General features: G+C 35.5%; 1 protein-coding gene across 6 annotated transcripts in view; it reads left to right on the top strand.

Moving 5' to 3' along the window:
- The window catches only part of TDRD5 (tudor domain containing 5), an 89624-nt gene that overhangs the window by 11890 nt on the left and 53963 nt on the right, over window positions 1–23771 (top strand). For all 6 annotated transcript variants that reach the window (XM_028121587.2, XM_028121584.2, XM_088016801.1 and 3 more), the window contains exons 4-5: window positions 11017–11100; window positions 13750–13806. In XM_028121587.2, the coding sequence (XP_027977388.2) occupies window positions 11017–11100; window positions 13750–13806 (141 nt within the window). The remainder of the gene's footprint in view (window positions 1–11016; window positions 11101–13749; window positions 13807–23771) is intronic.

Below are 23771 nucleotides of genomic sequence, written 5' to 3'. Positions count from 1 at the left end.
CTGGAACACATTTCTAAAAGTTCTAATTTTGCGCTCTGCTGCTATATCACTTTCTGGTAGCTGGCTCCCTTCCTCCGGGGTTTATCTTCTGATACATCTTCTTGGGTTCACTTCTCCACACCTCCTACCTTGCAAAAAGTGGTCGCTTTTCTATTTGTAGAATTGCAGCAGTTCTTTTCTTAGATCTCCAGTTGAGTTTGCAGGTGTTCAGAATGATCTGATAGCTATCTAGCTGAATTCCAGGAACCAGATGAAATTAGGATCCCCTACTTCTCCACCATCTTCCTTCTCAATCCATGCAAGATGACAGCTTAAGTAGAGTTCAGAATAAGCACATGGAAATTAAATTCAAGACATAAAAGTGCCTTACCTGTATAACTTTAAAAAAATTAGCTTTAGTGACAATTTACATACAGTAAAATTTACCCATTTAAAATGTGCAATTTGAGTTTTGACAATGTAGCCAGCCATGTAATCACCATCAAGAAACCATTTCCATCATTTTCAAAAAGTTCCGTTATGCTGCTTTGTAATTGATCTCTTTTCCCAGCTATAGCCACAGATATAAAAATCACTGCTTTCTGTGAGTTTGATGTTACCTTTTTTGTTGCATATCATTCCACTGTATTGATATACTTCAATTTGATATCTACTTCCATTAGATGATATTTGGGTTGTTTCCCTTTTGGGGTATTTACATATAAAGCTACTTTGAACATTTGCATACACCTTGTATGACTGTGGACTCCAGTTCTCTTAGGTAAATACCTGGAGTAGGATTGTTGGGTCATTCAGGAGGTATATGTTTCACTTTATAAGAAATTGCCGAACTGTTTTCTAAAGTGGCTGTACGATTTTACATTCCCATGAGCTACATAAGAGAGTTCCAGCTGCATCTTTGTTAACATTTGGTATTGTTAATTTAAAAAATACCAGTCATTTGAGTGAGTGTGTGGTGGTATTTCATTATGGTTTTAATTGGAATTTCTCTAATGATGAATAATGTTGGGTATCTTTTCATATGCATATTTGCCTTTTGTAAATCTTCCTTAAAGTATCGCTTCACATCCTTTGCTCATTCTTAAGAATTGAGATTTGTGTTGAGTTGGAAGAATTATACAAGAATGGGTACAAGTCCTTTACCAGAGACATGTTATGCAGATGCTTTCTCCTGGTCTGTGCTTGTCTCATTTCTTTAGTTCTGTCTTTGATGAAGCAGAAGCCATTAACTTTGTTGAAATCTAACTTACTTATGTTTTTCTTTTGATTCTTGCCTACCTAAACTTTGTTGAATACGAAGTCACAAAAATGTTTTGTGTTTTCTTCTAGAAGTTTTATGATTTTAATTCTTAGGTCTATTATCCATTTCTTTCTTTCTTTCTTTTTTTTTTTTAAAGATTTTATTTGTTTTTTTGACAGAGACACAGCGAGAGAGGGAACACAAGCAGGGGGAGTGGGAGAGGGAGAAGCAGGCTTCCCGCTGAGCAGGGAGTCTGATGCAGGGCCCAATCCCAGGACTTTGGGTTCATGACCTGAGCCGAAGGTAGATGCTTAACGACTGAGCCACCCAGGCGCCCCTCTATTATCCATTTCAAGTTAATTTTTATATAAGGTACCAATATGGATCAAAGTTTTATGCAATGGCTAGCTAATTCCTCTAGCACTATTTTTTGTAAAACACTTTTTCTCGCTCAACTACCTTATTACTTTGGCACCTCTGTTAAATCTGTTGACCTCTCGTATGTGTAGGTTTTAGGACTCTATTCTGGTCATTGATTTACATGTTCTTTTGTCAATACCACACTATCTTATTACTCTAGTTTTATAAATCTTGAAATTATATAGTTAAGTCTTACAACTTTTTTTTTTTCAAATTGCTTTGTCTACTCTAGGTTCTTTGCATTTTCGTATAAACTTAATTTGATATAAATCAGCTTGTTAATTTCTACCAAAAATAAATATGCCTCTTGTGATTTTCATTATAATTACATTGGGCCTATAGATAAGTTTGGGGAGAATTGACGTCTTAACAGGATGCCTGGGTGGCTCAGTTGGTTAAGCAACTGCCTTCAGCTCAGGTCATGATCCTGGAGTCCCTGGATCGAGTCCCGCATTGGGCTCCCTGCTCAGCAGGGAGTCTGCTTCTCCCTCTGACCCTCCCCCCTCTCATGTGTGCTCTCTCTCTCTCAAATAAATCTTAAAAAAATATATATTAAAAAGAATTGACATCTTAACAATATTGATCCATGAACATAGTATATTTCTCCATTTGGGTCTTTAAGTTTTCAGTACTGTTTTATAGTTTAAGTACCCAAGGCCTGCATATATTTTGTTAAATTTTACCCCCACATTTTTCATATTTTTGATATCGTAAAGGATGTTTTCAATTTATTTTCTAGTTAATTGTTGCTAGTATATAGAAAATTAATTGCACTTTTTTGTATATTGACCTTTATCTTGTGACCTTGAATCAAGGTACTTGATAAACTCATTTCTGTAGTTCACATCATTCTAGTAGCTATTTTGTAGAGTTGGGATTTTTAAAAAAAAAAGATTTATTTATTCATTAGAGAGAGAGAGAGAGACAGAGGGGAGGGGCACAGGAAGAGGGAGAGAAATCCTTAAGCAGACTCCTGACCCTTAGTGCGGAACCTGGTGTGATTGGGGGAGGGGTGATTGATCCCAGGACCCTGAGATCATGACCTGAGCCAGAATCAAGAGTCAGACGCTTAACTGACTGAGCCACTCAGGTGCCCCAGAATTGAGATTTTCTGCATAGGTCATCATACCATCTGGGAGTAGATAGTTTTACTTCCTTTTCAATCTGCCTTTTTTTCCTTCTTAGATAGGCTAGGCTCTCTGGTATAATAATGCATAGAAGTGGTGAGAGTGGAAATTCTTGCCTTGTTCCTGACTGTGGGGGAAAAATATTCAGTCTTTCATCATTAACTATGGTTTTAACTGTACCATTTTTATAAATGCCATAAACCAGGTTGAGGAAATTCCCTTCTGTTCCTAGATTCTGAGATTTTTTTTCCTTGGATGTATGTAGGAATCTTCTCCATCCATTAAGATGATTATAGGATGTGATACTGTGATTTACTATATAAAAAATACATTCTTTCCTCTCTTCTGGCACAGAGCTCCTAAAACCCTTGGAATTTTTAAAGTGATGAGAGCTTTAAAGGTGTCTTTTATTGTTAATGATGTGACTTTTGGAAATCACCTAAGATAGGGGCTGGTTGCCAGTTGGAGCCAACAATGTGATTAGAGGGTTGGAACGTTTTAGTCTTACCCCCAACCTCCTGAGAGAGGAAAGGGGCTGGAAGGTTGACTCATTGGCCCCTGGTGAATGAAGTCAATCAGTTATGCTGTTGGGACAAAACCTTCAAAAAACCTTCAATATGTTGGATTTGGAGAGCTTCCATGCCACTCTTCCAGGGGAGAGTGGCATGCCTGGTGAGGGTGTGGAGCTCTGTGCCTCCTCCCACATATCTGACTTTATGCATCTCCTCCATTTGTTGCTGAGTTATATCATTTAAAAAATTTTTTTATTGTTTTTAAAAATGGAGATATAATTGACATATTAGTCTCAGATATTCAACTTTGATGCATTGATATGTATAATATGAAATGATTGCAGTAGGTCTACTTAACATCCATCACCACACATAGTTAAAATTATTTTTTTCTTGTGATAAGAACTTTTAAGATTTACTCTCTTAGCAATTTTCAACTGTACAATACAGTATTAATACTGTATTAACTATTATGTAATATATTACTATAATTATATAATGTATATTATTATGTAATATCTGTTATTCTATATCATTAATACATACAGTATTAAATATATTTGCCATGCTGTATATTACATCCCCAGGACTTTTTAAAAAAGATTTAAAAAAATATTTATTTGACAGCAAGTGCACATAAGCGGGGAGTGGCAGAGGCAGAGGACGAAGCAGGCTCCCCGCTGAGCAGGGAGCCAGACACGGGGCTCCGTCCCAGGACTCTGGGATCATGACCTGAGCCAAAGGCAGACGCTTAACGACTGAGCCACGCAGGTGCCCCCCAGGACTTTTTATAACTGGAATTTGGTACTTTTTTACTCTCTCCACGTATTTTACCCACTCCCAAACTCCTGCCTCTGGATACCACCCATCTGTTCTTGTATCTATGAGCTCAAGTTTTTGTTGTTTTGTTTTGTTTTGTTTTTTAGATTCTGTGTATAAGTGAGATCATACAGTGGTTGTCTTTCTCTGACTTATTTCCCTTAGCATAATGCCCTCAAGGTTCATCCATGTTGTCACAAATGGCAGGATTTCTTTCCTTTTTTATGGCTGAATAATATTCCTGTGTGTGTGTGTGTGTGTGTGTGTGTGCGTGTGTGTGTGTGTGTGTGTGTGTGTGTGTGTACCGTACTCACCCTCAGACCCCATCACAAAAAAACATCACATTGGGTGTTAGGGCTTCAACATATGAATTCTAGGAAACACAATTCAGTTAGTATAGTACCCACCCTAACAAAGCAAAACTCAAAAATGATTGAGTCCAAATAAATTAACTGTGTAAAGCTCAATAATGAAAGATAAGTTTGCTTTGTTTTTTCCAGTGTTTGAAGTTCTTCTATCTTCCAAATTTATTGTACTGATTAAAAATTCCAGAAAAAATGTTAAAGAATAATAGTACAATTTTTTTTTTTCAACGACTTTAAACTCCATAGAACTTGGTGGGAAGACCCTGCCTGTAACTGTCAGGACCAGGCAATAACAAATGCACAGGACCTTTGATCCTGGCATGGCTCCAAGGAGAGGATGAGAGGGATGCACAGACACTTTTTCTGTAACTGTTTTCCTTTGAGTTTCATGCAGCTCCAAGAATTCCTCATCTATGCAATCTAGTAACCACATTTCACCGCCAGTTGAAGTTTTTGCCATAGGAGCTGTTTGAATCTTGTTCCAAAGAGTGGGCTCTAATTCCAAAACTATGTATTTTAATTTGCTAGCAGGACAGACTCCACATAATTATCAGATCCTACATAATCCTATTTATAAATGTACAACTTGACATTTCTTCAAAATTATAGGTCTAACAGTTTGCTCTGTGGTCCTACTTAGAACTCTACAAGTGTATGTATTAGTGTAGAAAAAGAACAGATCTATAACAAATTTAAATTACACATTTACAGACTTTTTGATACTGTTTTTTGTTTTTCCACAGTGAACATATGCTATTTTGTCATAAGAGAAACATGTTATTAAAAAGAATAAAAATAAATTTCTCCTTCATCAAGTGAGTATTAGTATTTTTTCATCTTTCACCTCTGAGTGGAACAACCAGGCGTGATCTTTGGTCTGCTGCCTTTTAGTCATTGCCATGCTTTGTTTCATGAAGCAAACAGCTAGAACAGTTTAAACTCTGTTTTGCAAGATGTGAATAATCTTTATACCACATTCTATTAAATTCCCTTTATATTGACTGAGGAAGTTTACATGGAGAATGAAAATGTGAATGAATGAGTATGGATTAGTCATATTTTCTAGGGAATAAAGCCTCAGATGCTCTGTCTGAGTGTAGTCCCAGATCACAGCTAACCATGGTGTTACTTTGCTTCCATTAATAGGTCATTGCCTTTAAGAATGTTTGGTCAAGGAATAGGGATCTGGCATTTCTGGGTTCTCTAGCCTTCATACTGTATCTAAGAGTACCCCATCCTACTCTACTCCCATCTTACATTACACATTAGGAAACTTCATTGTAACATTCACCGTGAGGTTTAAAGTAGGTAAACCTGGAGTTATAGAAGAAGATCTGATCTTTAATGAATTAAAAATCAGGGATGGGTGTTAGTTTGCACCTAACTTTTAATTTGCAACCAAAGAGTTGATAGTTTTTATGTGCATTATGTGGTGTGCTTGGTATTGCATATAAAAAAAGATGCTTTTTTATTTTCCTTGATTGACCTGGCCCAACTGTCTTTTAAGAGTATCCTGGACAAGCAACTGGGTATATTAAACAGTTACTGTCAGCAGGAGCTGTTCGATGGGTTCATTAATGCAATTTTTGGAAGCTGTGTTCCCTGGCCAACTAAAAGTAGCTGTTCCCTATATGTTTTCTTGTGAGTTTGGATGAAATTTTCAGTACGGCAAGTCACATTCCATACTGCCTGGCTTCTTGTCAGATGAGGTACCTAGTAAATATTTTAGCAGTTGAAAACTTTGCTTCTATATGTGTCTGTGCCAGTTTTGTGATCTTTATCAGAAATGTATTTATGTTTCACCATATGGCCACAGGGCTGTAGTATACTCCTCTAAGATGTCACTTCTGTTCATTTCTGCTTTTAGCTTCATGCATCTTCTTTCCAAAATGCTCCCACCCTCATGTTTCCAAATATCACCCAGGTGTCTGTTTTTTTTTTTAAACTTTATATTACAAAGTAATAGAGATTGATTGTAGAAAATTTGAAATACAGGAAAGCACAAATGAAAAGAAAAAACCACCTATGCTTTTATCACTCAGAAAAGTTGACTTTTTCTTTTAAAGTTTTTATTTCAATTGCAGTTAGTTAACATACAGTATTATATTGGTTTTGGGTGCATAGTGTAGTGATTCAGCACTTTATACATCGCCCGGCGCGCGTCACAAGTTCACACCTTCATTCCCATCGCCTGTTTCAACCAACCCATACCCCCACCGCCTCCCCTCTGGGAGCCATCAGTTTGTTCTCTACAGTGAAGAGTCCCTTTCTCGGTTTGCCCCCCTCTCTCTGTCTCCCTCTCTGTCTCCTTTTTTCCCCCTTTGCTCATTTGTTTTGTTTCTTAAATTCCACATATGAATAAAATCATATATTTGTCTTTCTGACTGACTTATTTTGAAAAGTGTACTTGTACCCCAGTGTTTATAGCAGCATTTTCTACAAAGACAAATGATGGGGAAACAACCCAAGTATCCGTCAACTGATGAGTGGATAAGAAGATGTGGTGTATATACACACACACACAATGTAATAGTAACCATAAAAAAGAATGAAATCTTGCCATTTGCAACAACATGGATGGAGCTAGAGAGTATTATGCTAAGTGACTTTTTTTTTTTTTTTTTTTACTTTTAAATAAAGTTGGCATCATTCTGGCCCAGGTTTGTGACCTGCTTTTTTTTTAGTCATAACTGTAAGTTGTGAACACCTCACATTATTAAGTATTGTGATGCAACATAATTTTTAATGGCAGTAGGATGCATCGTAATTTATTTAACTTGTAACCTTGGTTAGGCATTAAGACTCTTTCTAGTGTTACTAAAAATAACCTTGTGATGAAAATCTTGCTCAAATTTGCATATATCTCCATTACTTCACAGGATAAATTTCTGGAGCGACAATCACTGCATCAAAAAGAATGTGTATTTTTATGTAGTTAGGTTGTCCTCCGTAAAAGTTGTTTCAGTTAGCACTCAGATAAGGTATGTGTGGACTGTGCATCTCTCCTGTACCTTTGCTAATCCACAGTATAGATGACCTCTCCCTCCCCACCAACCCAGTCTGTTAGATCTCCCATTTCTTTCCTAATGCCTTTGGGCATATTATTTCTTCATGACACTCTGTGAGTCTTTTCATGATATTTATCATAATTGCAATTATATATTATATTTATGATTATTTCATGTCTGTCTCCCCACACTAGACTACCAGGTTCCAGGAAGGCAGTGACCATATTGATTTTATTTACCCCTGTATATCCACTGTGAAGCACATAGTATGTGTTCAGGACATTTTTGTTGAATAAGTGGGCATTATTGTGAAAATAATTTTCCAATTTGATAGGCAAGTTACTATATTTGACTAATGTCTTTTTATTAGAGGTTAAGCATCATGCTTTTATTGCTTAATGTTACTATTAATTGCCTATTCATGTTTTGTCCATTTTTTTGAGGAGTATCATCTTTTGATTCAAAGCTCTTCTCTGCCTCTTCTTCTGATCCTAGAGGCTCCTATCTGAATATGGTATTTTTTCCCCGTCACTTTCCATCTCTGCTTATGCCCCTATAATATTTTTGTTCACTTGATTTATTATCCATTCTTTGTGTTTGCTAGGTAGGCAACTGAGACAAGCATTATTGAAGTCAGGGTCCCCTCTTGATTATTTCCTGGTGTCTATCACTGATTACCTTCCTCTCTTACTGCCCTTCCCCCTCATTATAACTTCTGCCCTCCAGTTATAGATACCCCCAAGATTAGCTGGACTTTAAGAAATCTTCCCTACCCCATTCAGCTTAAAGTCGGCTTAATTTAGTGCTCTAGCTTGAGGAAAAAAATACATTTTTTTCCCTTCTCCAGAAGCATTCTGTCCCTAGCTAAGAGCCTATCATTTTGACATCTTAAGCCCAGGCCTGGCGACTATTTTCTTTAAAGGGCCACACGGTAAATATTTGAGGCTTGAGGTCCAAATGGTCTCTGTTGTAAACACACAATTCTGCCTTAAGCCCAGACCTGGCAACTGTTTTCTTTAAAGGGCCACACGGTAAATATTTGAGCCTTGAGGTCCAAATCGTCTCTGTTGTAAACACACAATTCTGCCCATGTAGTTAATATATAAATGAGTGAGTGTGGCATGTTCCAGTAAAATTTATGAATACTGAAATTTGAATATCATATAATTTTCATGTGTCACAATATGTTCATTTTATGTTTCCCCCCCAACTATTTAAAAATGTTGAGACTATTCCAAGCTTATGGGCAGTACAAAGACAGATGGTGGGCCAGATTTGGCCCCTGGGCTATCGTTTGCTGACCCTGTCACAAGCCACACTCCAGAGAGAAAAATCACATTTGTAATTCTCATCCTGTCATTTACCTCCCAGTTCCCCACACTTTTGGAATTTGTTAAAAACCAGCAAAAACCTACCTCTGTGTTTTAGCTTTCCTCCTAAAACTTGCTGTCTTTGAGCCTGTTTCCCTGGGTCTCTTATTATTCGTCCCTTTCGAATCAGCACCTGCACTGGATTCTTTCCTAATTTCTATGCATTCTGCATTCCACCTTTATAGTGTCCCCTCTTTCTAGTCTTACTCCCTAGTCTAAGACTCCCCTCCAGAGACTGGCACTGGGCTCCCCGTTGGTTGTCCACCTCTAATACCATTTTCTGCTGACAGATTAAAATTCTGATAGTGTCTTTCCCTTGCTGAAAATCTTGAGGTTTTGTCTGCATAACCAAGTAAAACTCCTTAGTTTGGCACCTAAGGTATTCTGTAGTACTTCCTTCTCTCTTCTTCAGTATTCTCTTCCACTACTTCCTTAGTGCCTCCAGGCAAGTTATTTTTTTCCCCTTTTCCTGTGCTTACGATGTTCCTTATGGCTTCATTGCCGTCTCTACCACCCTTCTTTGCAGTGTCCCCCCCACCCTTCAAGGCCCTTCAAAAAGGAAGCTTTCCCTATATTTATAACCTAATGTGATAATAGGTCCTCTGTGCTTCTGTCCCTCTTTAGTGATGCCCAGAGTCAGCCTTAGGTTATGGCAGTTTATGCTTTTATCTCATTTCCCTACTTAATTTTAAGTGGCTTGAGAGGAATGACAGTGCCGTGACCTTTTTTGGTCCCCTCAAACAGTGATAATACAAGAAGTTGTACTGATTCTTCTAATGAGGGGAGCATGTCGGGATGTGAAGAATCAGTTCTCTTTTGATTCTCTTAACTGTTCACTGGGAGAGCTTTGGCGAGTTCTCTGATGGCAGGTGCCGAAGAAGTATGAAGAACATAAGCCCCAGGGCTGAGGCTTTTTGTGAAAGCTAGTGATATGATCCTAGGAATCTGATCTCCCTCCCCCCAGCCCCTTTTCCTATAACCTTACAAGATACTGAAATCGTCTTCATTTTCCAGGTGAAGAAACTGAGACCTAAGTGGTTATACAGTTTGTAAGTAGTGACAGGCCAAGTGAAAACAAGAAGAAAGATGAAAAAATACAAAGTATAGAAGGAAAAAATATTCATAGTGATTCTGTCTATGTGATAGGATTTTAGGTAGTCTTTCCTAGCATCTATTTTTCCCGCTTATTATCTTTAAACATACATTATGACTCTTAATGCTTTAAGTCATCCCATTTCAGATGTTGTGGTTTTACTGGGAGAAATGCGAATCCACGGTCTTTGATTCACTTAGGCCTCCCCTGCCGTGGCTGTTCTCCGGGTGGGGCTGTCTGCATGTTTGTCATGCTTCTCTGACCTAACTGCCTGAGCTTCCGGCTTATTTTTCCAAATAGTCTTGTACATCACCTTCAACCTTATTGGGATCTCTATGCCTTTGGCTTGTCTCAGCTAAAATCCTTAGACCCCTGTTGTCTTAGCTTACGCCTCTCCTGTCTTTACTCCCTGCCTATTGCATTTGGATAATCCTCTTTCATTTCCTCACCTTATTTTTCTGCTTTCTCAACTGCCTGAACTGTCTCCCCTTTCCCTCTAACTCTTAGGAGTGGGCCTTGCTGCTGAACTCAGGATACTGAAGCCGTTAGTCACTCTACCTTGACCCTACATTCTGTATCCCACCTGGTTCTTTCTCCCTTCTTTCCTGTTACAACAGAAGAGCTTTTCCTTCTTACCCTGGCTCACATTCCTTCCTGCCTCCTAGGACCTTCCATCATTCAGTCCCTTCCTTGCATTTGGCATTCACTAAGCATGTGTTTAATAAACATCGAATTTTTATAAACAGAAGAAAATGAGTAACAAAAATCCTTTCTGGGTAAGAGTAGGAGATTGAGTAGGAGTTTGAAAAATGGAATACTCTAGAATCTAATTGTTTCAGAGAATGTTAATTATCCTGGAAAATTGCAGAGTGTTTTATAGATTCCATCTGCTCTAAATATATTTTAGATGGTATGAAATGTTATAGTGCCGCTTAAGAATTTACCCATTTGATTGAAAGACATTTCCTGTGATAGAGGTTTCCTTTTACATATTGTTCAGGTTTACCTTTGATCTTTTTCTTTTTGGATTATAACTTGAACTTTTTTTCTTTTTTTCCGTAGCTGGAGAACACATTCAAATCGGTTATTGCACAAATTGGACCTGGAGGGACTATCAGTCCAGAACTAAAACATAAGATAAGATTTGTAAGTATTTTCTGTTTCTGGGAAATGAATATGAATAATTAATTATACATTTAGATCTCATTTGTGGTTAAATTTACTTTGCTTATGAGTATTTATTTTATAATTATACCTGATCTTTTCAAGTATATTGCAAATGGAGTGGCTATTCTTTTAAGATCAGGAAAAAAAATTACTCCTAATAATTTTTAATGTTCTCAAAATTATTTAGAAAATACCCATCACCTGGTTACCCCCTCCCTTCTGAGATTCTCAATTTGTTTTCCGGGGTCTATATACATATATATATATATATATATATATATATATATATATATATATAGGGGCCTATATATAAATATAAATATATATATAATATATATAAATTTATTAATTTTATATATATATTTTTAATAGATAAAATTTCAATGTAGTCCTTTTTTCCCTATTCAATGCTACCTTTATATATGTACCAGTTTTATTTTCCCTGTAACTCTGTGAAGTAGTGTCCTCTAACAAAGAGAACAAAATATACCCAGGAAGTACTGAAACACCCTACCTTGCCCACATTGAGAGATTATAGCCCCTCCTCCCCTCACCCTGCTGTAAAAATTTTAATTTTTAATGTTTTTAAAAAATTTTTAATTTCATAAATTTTATTCTTGGGTTTCATTTTGGCTTTGCTTTTTCGGTGGTGGCTTCCGACTGCTCCAGATATTCCCAGGCTGCATCTTGCCTGGATTGTGGTTGATATTTAGGGCTCTGTACATTCCCTCAGCCACCCCTCAACAGAATGACTAGGAGGAGGAACTCCTAACAAAGAAAAGAACCAGAGACAATGATTTCTCCTGCAGATCTAATGGATATGGATATAAGCAGGATATCAGAGATAGACTTTTCAGGGTAGCAGTTATGAAGTCAATAGCTAGGCTTGAGAAAACCATTAGTGGTGATATAGAATCTCTAAGGGCAGAAATGAGAGCCAATCAGGCTGAACTTAAAAGTGTTATGAGTGAGATGCCGTCTAACCTGGATACTCTTAACAACCAGGGTAAATGAGGCAGAAGAATGAATTAGTGATCTAGAAGATAAACTGATAGCCATTTATATTTCTTATGTGAATTACCTGTTCATGTCTTTGGCCTAATTTGTTGTTTTTCCTTGTTAATTTGTGAAAGCTCTTTGGCCGTTAATGTATCGGGCTAAAGAGTATGTACACTTAAAATTTTGGTGGGAGCTATTCTTATTTGAATGATCAGAGTGCTGTTACTACTCTTATTGCTTTAAATTATTCCATTTTGGATGTCGTGGTTTTACTAGGAGAAATGCAAAAACCATGGTACATTCAAACCCTGTTTTTTTGTTTGGACATTGACTGTGTATCCAACAATTATTTATTTAAGAATGTTCAATATGATTTCTTATGGTAACAAAAAGTTAAAGGAATGTTTAACTTCATTGGTACATTCATTGGTAAAGGATTGGTTAAATTAACTACCGAAACTAGACAGTATCGTGAGGCTCATAAGAAAGTTTACGTATATCTCAATTAATTTTCATGGAAGTATCTCCTTGACATATTGTTTGACTTTAAAAACAGGTGTTATAGAATAGCAAGTTTAGTATTTTCTTTTCATGTAAAATCATGTATAATGTGTGTGTCTACATAAAAGGTTTCTGAAAGGATGATTTATGAAAAGCAGCAACAATTATCCCTGGTCACAGGATTTTGGAATCGTTTTTATATTTTTCTGAAGCTTGATTTAGCCTTTTTAATGAAACATGTAATATTTGGAAAAATCTGGGATAACAAAACTTTTTACACTTTATTGGGATAGAGTAAGTCTGCTTTTAGGAATTTTTCCTAAAAGATAATTGGACAAGTGTGCAAGATGCAAATATGAAAATAATTATAATATTTGTGACCATAAAGCAAAGGACACAGCCATAAATAGAGGATCAAGTAAATAAATTTATATGGAATAATTTGATAACTCTATAGCCAGTATATATGTTGATCCATATTTACTGACATGGAAAATTGTTTATGGTATGATAATAAAAAACTGGTTATAGAAATGACCTTATTTTTATATTAAATACAGGTATTTTTATGTGCATATGGGCAACAATGACTATGATAATTTTTTCTTTGCTTAACTGTATTTTTCAAAGTTTTCTATAGTATCCATTTTATTTCTCTTCTACCATTTAAAATGCTTGAGGGATGCCTGGCTGGCTTGGTTGGTAGAGCATGTGTCTCTTGAGCTCGGGATTGTGAGTATGAGCCTGACACTGGGTATTGAGTTACATAAAAATAAAATCTTTAAAATAAAATAAAATGCTTGAAATTATGCTGTAGGATTTTTATTTTATGTGAGCTAAAGCTAAATATATGAGCTAAAGAATCGTAGGAATTTCTGGAGACCTGTGGCATTGTAGTATTGTGCAAGAATGATTTCTTGACTCTGGAAATGTTGGAAGCCTTTTTTTTGTTTTTTTTGGTTGCATCCTTTTTTAAAACTGGAAACTGATCTAAAAAATATTGTGACTTTTAATTCATTCAGTAATGTTATTTTTTTTTTACTATTTAAGTTTATATGTCTTATTTTGATATTTTGTTAGCCAGCATCCTAATAGTGTCTATTTATGTTGTATTTTATTTTCTATTAGGTTGTATCCAAGTTTCCAGAGGGCTTGCTTATTTCTAAACTGCTCAGAGAGTTTGAGGTGAGTATTTTCTTTTTCATCAACCATGGTTTTTTTATGTCTTACGTTTCTTGTGGTGGATAGAAATTTTGTGTCTATTCCTTGGATTCCCCCACCTATGCTCTAGAACTTCAACATTTTGTTTTGCATTTTGCTATCATTTTCTTTACTAAAAGAGTTAAGAATATGATCCTTTATAAGTACTTCATTATATATAGGATATCTTTACCATTTAATAGTATTATTAGAATAAAAGTTAATTTATTTTTAAAGTCTGACAATGCCAAGTGTCAGTGGGGATGTGGAAAAACAGAATATGTCATCCACTGCTCGTGGGACAAAATCCCTTTGGAACTTTGACAGTAGCAAGTAAAGTTGAAGACAAGCACCCCCAATGATCTAGCACTTCCACTTCTACATACATACTTTAGAGACACTCTTATGTGTGTGCACATGGAGATCTGCATAAGATGTGAACCTGGCAGCAGAATGAAAAACTGGAAGCAGATTAAACGACTGTCAATAGGAGAATGGATAAATAGAGATTGACATTTATGTGATGGAATAGTAGATAAAATGAACTAGGTTTATTCTGCAACATGGAATCATCATCTGTTTAGTGAAAAAATCACGTTGCAGAATGGTAATTTAGACACTGCCTTATATCCAATTTAAAAAAATGGTAAGATCTGTATACATGTTAGCTCTGTGCTAGGCTCTATTCTGAATGCCTTTCATGTTGTAATTCATTTGATTTTCATGATAGACTGAGGCACAGAGAAGTAACTTGCCTAAGGGTCAGATAGTAATGGGTGGAGTCAGGATTTGAACCCCAGGCAGCCTGGCTTCAGAATCCTAAATCTTAACTTCTGTGCCATGAAAACTGTCATATATTTCCAGATATAAACAGATTTTATGAGCTACTACAGCATAATGGTTGATACATTAACCTGTATGTGCTGGTTTATAAATGATATGTAAAGTCAGGATAATATTACTTAAGAGAGTTTTGTGAAGTTTTAATGACTTAAAAATGAAATATTTAGAACAGTGCCTGCCACATAGTAAATTATGCAGTAAATATTAACTCTTAGAAGAAAGAAAGATTGAAAAGATAGGCATCATCCCCTGGATAGTGATGGAGAAAACCTAAGTTCCCATTGTTTTAAAAATATGAATCTTTTAGTGCCACACAATTTATTTCAAATAGACTTAAAACAAGGGGTCTTGATTTTTTTTTTGATGAACCAGCAAATTAACTTACCTTATAATGAAATTCCAAAATAAAGTCTGTTAAAGAATGACTTAATTACCATAAAATTTATGGGTAAAATCAGTCTCCTATGCCAGATTCACAACTCAGAGTGAATAGTTTTATACCACAGTCAAATGTAGCTTGTAATAAAAGTTCAAGGTGTTAAGGTTACAAGTCAGCAATTCGGGAGAAGTTAAAACAAACCTTTTAATGTTATAGCAAAGCTCTTTGCTTTTCTTAGTAAAACAGGCAGAAATTCAGCTTCATGATTAGAAGTATATAGGAAGTATAGATTTATTTTAACTTTTGTTCTAACTTGGAGAAACACTTGCTTAACCCTTTATTTATCCAGTGTGATGTAAAAGCTATACCTGTGGGATTTGCCCTCTTGAACTACCTGCTCAGTAGTTTGTCATTTGTTCAAAATGGCTTGTTCAGTTGCTAATTGAAGGGAAGATAGTGCAGTGGCAGCATAGGTTTTGGTTTTTCCTGAGCCTCCACATAAAGACGGAAAAACTAGATAGCAAAACTAAAAATCCACTGACAATATCTACAACAAAATTGGGTAATATATTTTCTAAGAACAATTGTGTGGGGAGTAATTGCCAGCGGCCACAAGGTCTTCATGTTGCCAGTGTCTGTGTCAGGAGAAAACAGGGAAGCAGGGGAGCCAATTTCTGATGGATCTGGGAACAAAAAAGTTACAAAGTAACCATCAGATCATTCACTAGACAGTAGAGCAAGCCATTTTGAAAATAGCAACTGAAACTGGACAATATCAGTCTAATAGCAGAGAGTATCTCACGGTAAGGCTTGAATCAGACTGGAGCATTATAACCTCTGAATTCTTGAAATGGACAGGCCAGAGGTCCCTTCCAGGTAGGACCAGACAAGAGAAAAAAATTAAGCAGGACAGGGACCATAGAAAAAGAAGGGCTCAGATGTAAGTAGGATTAAGAGACGAGAGCCAGAATATTTCAAAAACAAGCTACTATATATGTATATATACAATTTTAAATTTGAGTGAAGTTGACCATATTACATTAGTTTCAGGTGTACTTCATGGCAGCTCAACGTTTAAATATGATGCTATTCTCACCACCAGTGTAGCTACCATCTGTTACCATACAGCACTATTACAATATCACTGACTATATTCCTTATGCTGTGCCTTTATTCCTGTGACTTATTCCTTCCATAACTGGAAGACTGTATCTCCCACTCCCTTTCACCAATTGCTCATCCTCCCCATCCCCTGCCTTCTGGCAACCATCAGTTTGTTCTCTGTATTTACAGGTCTGATTCTGCTTTTTGTTTGTTTATTCATTTTTTAAAATATTCCACATATGAGTGAAGTCATGTGTTATTTGTCTTTCTCAGTCAGACTTATTTCACTTAGCATAGTACTCTCTAGGTCCATCCATGTCGTTGCAAATGGCAAGGTCCCATCCTTTTTATGGCTGTGTAATACTGTGTGTGTGTGTGTGTGTGTGTGTGTGTGTGTGTGTGTGTGTGTACCACGTCTTCCTTATCCATTCATCTAATGGACTCTTAGGTTGCTTCCATTATTCTGGGTGTTGTAAATAATATTGTAGTAAACATAGGGGTGCATAAATTAAATAAATTAGTGTTCTCATTTTCTTTGGGTAAATTCCCAATAGTGAAATTATTGGATCATATGGTATTTCTATTTTTAACTTTTTGAGGAACTTCTGTGGGTGTACTACAATACTATATTTTTTAACAATATATGAAAATAGTAGAAGGAGGAGGTCTGAAGCAGAAAAGCCATCCAGAATGTTCTACAGATTAGGAAAATGAATTTAATGTAAGATATGCAACAGAAGAGGATCAGGGCCAAACTTCTTCATTGTGTTAAGAAAAAAAGAGAATAAGGAGAAGAATCATTTATCTATAGATAGTGAAAGCATGTCAGAAATGCATGCCCCTAATACAGATCAAAACTGAAGCCTGCTTTTTCAAAAAGATACGTTAAGAAAGTGATACAAAAAGATACATTAAGAAAGTTCTTTCATGAACAACATAAATCTGAAGTATATGAATTTGGAAATAAAGTGATAATAGATTGGGCAGAATTAGAAACAAAAGAAAAAAATCATTTCCAAAATGAAGACTAAACTACAAAGATGGCAAGAGCTAAAAATACAACAGATAATGCCCTCAGAAAAGAACAGGTAAATATGAGGAACATGTTGAAAATTAAAAGGAAATGAAGGAGGCACTGGGGATCTAGTCATAAAAAGTCTCTGTAAGATTTTTGAAATCTAGTGAGAAACTCAGGCACACAAATAAGATGATATGTCTGAGTAGCCTGTATTGGAACAATCTTGAAGATAAATATTATAAATTCTGGACAAAGTTTAAAAAACTCACTCTCTGAAGATACTAGATCAATATCTAAAAGTAGGCAGAAACTGGACAGGATTCAGCATCTGGAAGAGGGAATGACACTTTTATTTGCCTGGATTTCGGCCGGATGGCAGGCCCCATCCAATGGTTGGAATTTTGGATTTGGACAAAAACCAGAAGTTTATACTGCCTTGAAGAACCAAAGGATAGTGTTTAGAGCTACGTAAGCAGCTGAAAAAAGGGGAGAAATTTTAGGATGGAGAGAGCTACAGAGAAGGAGCACCAAATTCTGCACATAAATTCTTCCCAAATCTCTGGTTGACAGTTGAACTACACATGGTTGCAGCAAGGTCAAAGTAGCCTAGTAAGGCTAAAAGAACTGAATATATTTCAGCTGTTGACCATTACAGAGAGACAGAGTTTAAGTTCGGCCAAACTGCCTGCTAAAACAAAGCAAAAAGCAATCAGCTTAAAAGGAATATGAACAATTCCAGAGTCTTTTTAATATACCATTCATCATGTCCAGGATACAAACCAATTTACTAGATATCTGTTAAGAAACAAATATGATCCTTGGTGAAGAGAAAAAGTAATCAATGGAAATATTGGTGATGTAGATGTTGAAGTTAGAAAAAGGTTGTTTTTTAAAATATTTTATTTATTTGACAGAGAGAGACACAGCAAGAGAGGGAACACAAGCAGGGGGAGTGGGAGAGGGAGAAGCAGGCTTCCCGCCGAGCAGGGAGCCCGATGTGGGGTTTGATCTCAGGACCCTGGGGTCATGACCTGAGCCGAAGGCAGCCGCTTAACTGACTGAGCCACCCAGGCACCCCAGAAAAAGGGTTTTAAAAGAACTTTTATTGTCCTGTTAAAGAATATAAAGAAATATGTGTTCATATTGAATGAACAGATAACGGGTCTTACTGGAGAAAAAATATAAAAAAACAAGGTATTCTAGAAGTAAAAAAAAAATTCACTGCAGTATCTTAACAAGTTGGAAATGGTAGAAGAAAGCACCAGTGAACTTCAAGACAGATCAATAGAGATGGTTCAATCTGAAGAACAGAGAAAATAAATGAAAGATAAAAAAAGCAGAGTCTGAGAGACTGGTAGGACAATACCAGATGGTCTAATGTAGATGTAATTGGTGAGGAGAGAAAGAAAGGAGAGGATATAGGAAAATATTTGAAAAAATAATGGCTGAACATATTCCAAATTTTTGTGAAAGAAGTTTACAGATTTAAGAAGCCCAGATAACCTCACCCAGTGAATATAAAGAAAACTTTGCATCATAGTCAACTGCAGAAAACCAAAGATAATTAGAAAATTCTGAGAGCATCCAGCAAAAAATGATTTTCAGAGAAAATCCTGAAAGCAGTGAAAGAAATGCACACAGAGGAACAATGATACAAGTGATGGCTGACTTCTCATTAGAAACAATAATGACTAAAAGAGAGTGGAAGGATATCTTAAAAGTGCTCAAAGGAAAAATAATGTTAGGCCAATATTTTAGGCCAACAAAAGATACTTGATAGTATCTTTCAAGAATGAAAGTAAAAGACATGGGTGCCTGGGTGGCTTAGTCGTTAAGCGTCTGCCTTCGGCTCAGGTCATGATCCCAGGGTCCTGGGATTGAGCCCCGCATTGGGCTCCCTGCTCAGCGGAAAGCTGCTTCTCCCTCTGCGACTCCCCCTGCTTGTGTTCCCTCTCTTGCTGTGTCTCTGTTAAATAAGTAAATAAAATCTTAAAAAAAAAAACGTTTTCAAATGATCAAAAATTGCAAATTAATAGTAAGCAGCCCTGCACTATAAGAAATTCTAAAGAACATTCTTTAGGCTGAACAAAATGATGCTATGTTCACTCAAATCTGCAGGAAGAATTGAAGAGCACAGGAAATGGTAAATGGGTATATATAAAAGACTTTCCTTTCATCACTTAAATATATGACTGCTTAAAGCAAAAATTATAACATTGTGTAATTGGGTTTGTAACATGTAGATATGTGGATGTAATACACACGAAAACCATAGCATAATGAGTGGAGTACATGGAGCTATAGGTTGTAAGGCTCTTTATATTTTATGTGAGGTAGTTCTATACATCTTTAACTGAAAAATTAAGGATGTATAAAACAGCCATAAAAATGCAGAGTTGCAGCTATTAAGCCAGTAGAGAAATTAAAATGGAATTATACAAAAATAGTAAACCCAAAGGAAGATAGGGTTTAGTGTTTAGTGTTTAGGGTTTAGTGTTCAGCTGTCTTGCTGGAAAGACAATGGAACAAGGTTTAGAGGAATAGAATACAGATGGGATCAGAAGAAATTAAATAGAAAAATAGTGGGGTGCCTGGGTGGCTCAGTCAGTTAAGCATCTAACTCTTGATTCCAGCTCAGGTCTTGATCTCAGGGTTGTGAGTTCAAGCCCCATGCTGGGCTCCACACTGAGCATGGAGCCTACTTAAAAAAAGGGCAAAATGGTAGCTGTAAATCCAGTTATCTTAATTTCACAAATGTAAGTGGGTGAAATATTAGAATTAATGAAATTATGAGACCAGATGTAGAGGCAAGATGCAACTAGATGACATTAACAAGAAACATACTGTAAATATAAAGACAGAGACTGAAAGTAAAAGATGAATAAGACAGTAAATAAGCATAAAAGAACTGAATTAAAAAAATTCAGATAAAACAGTTCAAGGCAATATGTATTATCAGAGGACCATTTGGTAAAGGATCAATTCTTAGGAAGGGCAAAGGATCAATTCTTAGGAAGATACACTATTTAAATGTGTATTTATCTAATATTTTAAAATAAATGATCCAAAAATTGACAAAATAATGAATTCCATAAATAGATTTTGTTTTTCCAGCAATTAATAGGATAGCTAAAAAATGCATAAGGCCATAGAAAGTCTTAACCACTCTCTCTACCATCTTGGTCTATTTTATAGAACACTAGACTCAACACTGCAGAATACACTTTCTGTTCAAGTACATATGGGACATTTGCCAAGATAGAACATTTGGTTGGCTATAGAATTAAGTCTTAACAAATTTCAAAATATTGAGATCTTAGAGTATGTTTTCTGATTAAGAAGGGATTAAATTACAAATCAAACAGTAAATTATTTAAGTATTAGCCTTTCAGATAATTTGGAAATTAAACACCGTTTTTCAAGTAATTATTAGGGAAATTAGAAAATATTTCCAACTGAATGATAATGAAAATACAACATATCAAAATCTGTGAGATGTAGCCAGAACATTCCTCACAAGGGAAATTATAACTCTGAAATGCCTAAATTAGAAAAGAAGAAAGATATAAAATCATCATTGACCTTAAGGGTTTACCTTAAGCAGACTAGAAAAAGAAGGGCAAAGTAAGCTCTAAACAAGTAGGAGGAATGAAATGACAAAGCTAAGGATAGAAACCAATAAATTAACAATTAAGAGAAAATTAAAGCCAAATGTTGATTCTTTGAAAGTTCACCAAAAGTGGTGAACCACTAGATCCTTTAAAAAAAAAAAAAAAAAAGACAAATCTCAGTATCATGAAAGAAAGATTTTGTCATTATAGATCCTACAGATCTAAAATGACGATAAGGGAATATTATAAACAACTGTGCCAATCATTTGATAACTTAGATGAAATGGACAAATTTCCTAAAAGACACAAATTGAACCTGAAGAGAAGTAAAACTGTCTTTATTTGTAGGAAACATGGTTGTCTACATAGGATATATTAAGGAATCCATGAAAAAGCTACTCAGACTAACAAGTGAATTTACTAAGGCCAAAGATACAGGTTAATATTTGAAAAATCTGTTACATTTCCATATAAAGGCAGAAAACAATTTGAAAAATTTAAAAATTTCTGTTTACAATAGTGTCAAACTTAAGTAACTTGAAAATAAGATTAACAAAGAAATGTAAGACATCTACATCAAAAACTACTAAACATAGCTGAGAGAAATGCAAGAGGACTTAGCTGTAACACATTCATGGGTGAGAAGTCTCAATATTGTTATTATGCTCTAGATTCATTACATTTTTCATCACAATTCCTGCAGGCTATTTGTAAACATTGAAAAATGCATGAATTTGTCATATAGGAGCATACATGAAGAGATCCACTCATATGCACTCAAGTGGTTTTTGACAGAGGTGCCAAAGGAATTAAATGGGGAAAGGAACATCTGTTCAGCAAATGATGCTGGAACAACTGAATATCCATAAAGGAAAAAAATGAACCTCAACCCCAACCTCATACCATGTACAAAAGTTAATTTGAGATATATCATAAATCCAAATGAAAAAGTTAAAAATTAAAGCACCTAGAAGAAAACACATTTTCACAACCTGGAGATAATGAGTTTCTTAGGACATAGAAAGCAATAATCATTTAAAGGAAAATTAATGAGACTTTATTAAAATTATATTTAGGAGACTACTTAAAAATTAATAGGCAGATCACAGACTAGGAAGAAATATTTACAATCGTACATCTAAAAAAAGACTTAAATCCAGAATACATAAAGAACATTTTATAATTACAGAAAGCCAGACAACTCCATTAAAAAAAATTGCAAAAAGATCTGAACAGTTTGCAAATGCAGATATGTGAGTGATTAATAGCACAAAGCACAAATGTAAACTCTCATACATTTTTGATGCAAGTATAAAATGGTACAACTACTTTGGAAAATGTTCTCTTTCTTATAAAGTAATTATAATATAATTTACCCCTTTGACCCAGGATTATACTCTTATTTTCCAAGAGAAATCAAAGCCTGTGTCCCCCCCAAAAGACTTGTACATAATATTTATAATAGCTTTATACTTAATTGCCAAAACTGAAAACAACCCTATTATTCACCAATGGGAAAATGAATAAAGAAATTATGGTATATTTTTACAATGAAATACTTATTCATCATTAAGAAGAAATAAGCTAATACATGAACCAACATGGATGAATCTGAGAAACACTCGCTGTTGAATGAAGCCTCACACAGAACAGTGCTGTAGGATGTCTTCCATGTGAAGTGCTTGCTGAACTGATGGAAATGTTCTGTATATTGAACAGGGCTTTGGGTTACACAGTTTTGCCTTTTTTTTTTTTTGCACACAGTTGTTTATAGCACCTTTATTCATAATTGTGAAAACTTGGAAGTGATTAGAATGTGCTTCAGTAGGTGAATGGGTAAATAATGGTATATCCAAACAATGGAGTATTCAGCTCTAAAAAGAAATGAACTGTAGGTCCATTTCTTGGTTTATCTCTTCTACTCTAAAGATTTTTAAGTGTCATTTATATATATATACTTAAAAGTTTGAAATATTTCCAGGTCTGACATATTTTCTGAGGCTGAGTCACATCATGAGCTTCCTAAAGAATACAGTCAATGATGTGCCCACTAAAATACCAATTTACACAGTTTTGCTTTTATCAAAGTTAATTGGTAGGCTTAAGTTTTAAATGTTTCACTGTATGTCACTTTTACCTTAAAAAACTAACATATTGAACTCAGTTAATGTGCGTGCTAACTCATTTTGGGGTGAAGGGTACTGATGTTGGGAGGTTACTCTGAAAATGTATAAAAAAGATAAGATGGATTGGTAGGTAGATGGATGGATAGATGATAAAACAAATATAGCAGAATACCAATAATTATATCACTGAGGTGGTAGATGTTCATTGTCCAAGTCTTTAACCTTTTGTTGTATTTGAAAATATTTTTTTAAAGATTTTATTTATTTGACAGAGAGAGACACAGTGAGAGAGGGAACACAAGCAGGGGGAGTGGGAGAGGGAGAAGCAGGCTTTCTGCTGGAGCAGGACCCTGGGATCATTACCTGAGCTGAAGGCAGACGTTTAACGACTGAGCCATCCAGGTGCCCTCCCTCTTTTTTAAAGATTTTATGTATTTATGTATTTATTTATTTATTTATTTATTTATTTATTGACAGAGAGGTATTTGAAATTTTTCATAAGAATATGTGAGGAAAAAATGAACAAAGGCAAAGATTTAAGAGAAAGTAACAGACTTGGAAAACATGCGAAGAAGAGCCAACGTATAAATAAAACTGAAGAGTGGAACAGAACAAATACTGAAAGCTATAGTTTGAGTGAACTTTACTGAAATGGAAGATTTGAAACTATGTATTGAAAGAACACATGACATATCTGAGAATGTTCACCAGAAAGACCCACATCAAATTATTGGACTTAAAAAAAAAATCCTTTGGGCATCTAAACAAAAAGAGCAAGTGACTTATAAGGGAGACAGAATGAGGTTATGGGTATCTTCACAGCAGTATTTTATGCTAGAAGGAAAGGGAGTAACCTATTTCATATACTC

The sequence above is a fragment of the Eumetopias jubatus genome, unplaced genomic scaffold (assembly GCF_037043125.1).
Source record: "Eumetopias jubatus isolate StellerSeaLion01/CBP00866 unplaced genomic scaffold, mEumJub1_p1.0 scaffold_12, whole genome shotgun sequence".
NCBI classification, from domain to species: domain Eukaryota; kingdom Metazoa; phylum Chordata; class Mammalia; order Carnivora; family Otariidae; genus Eumetopias; species Eumetopias jubatus.
This window is presented reverse-complemented; position numbering and strand designations above follow the sequence as displayed.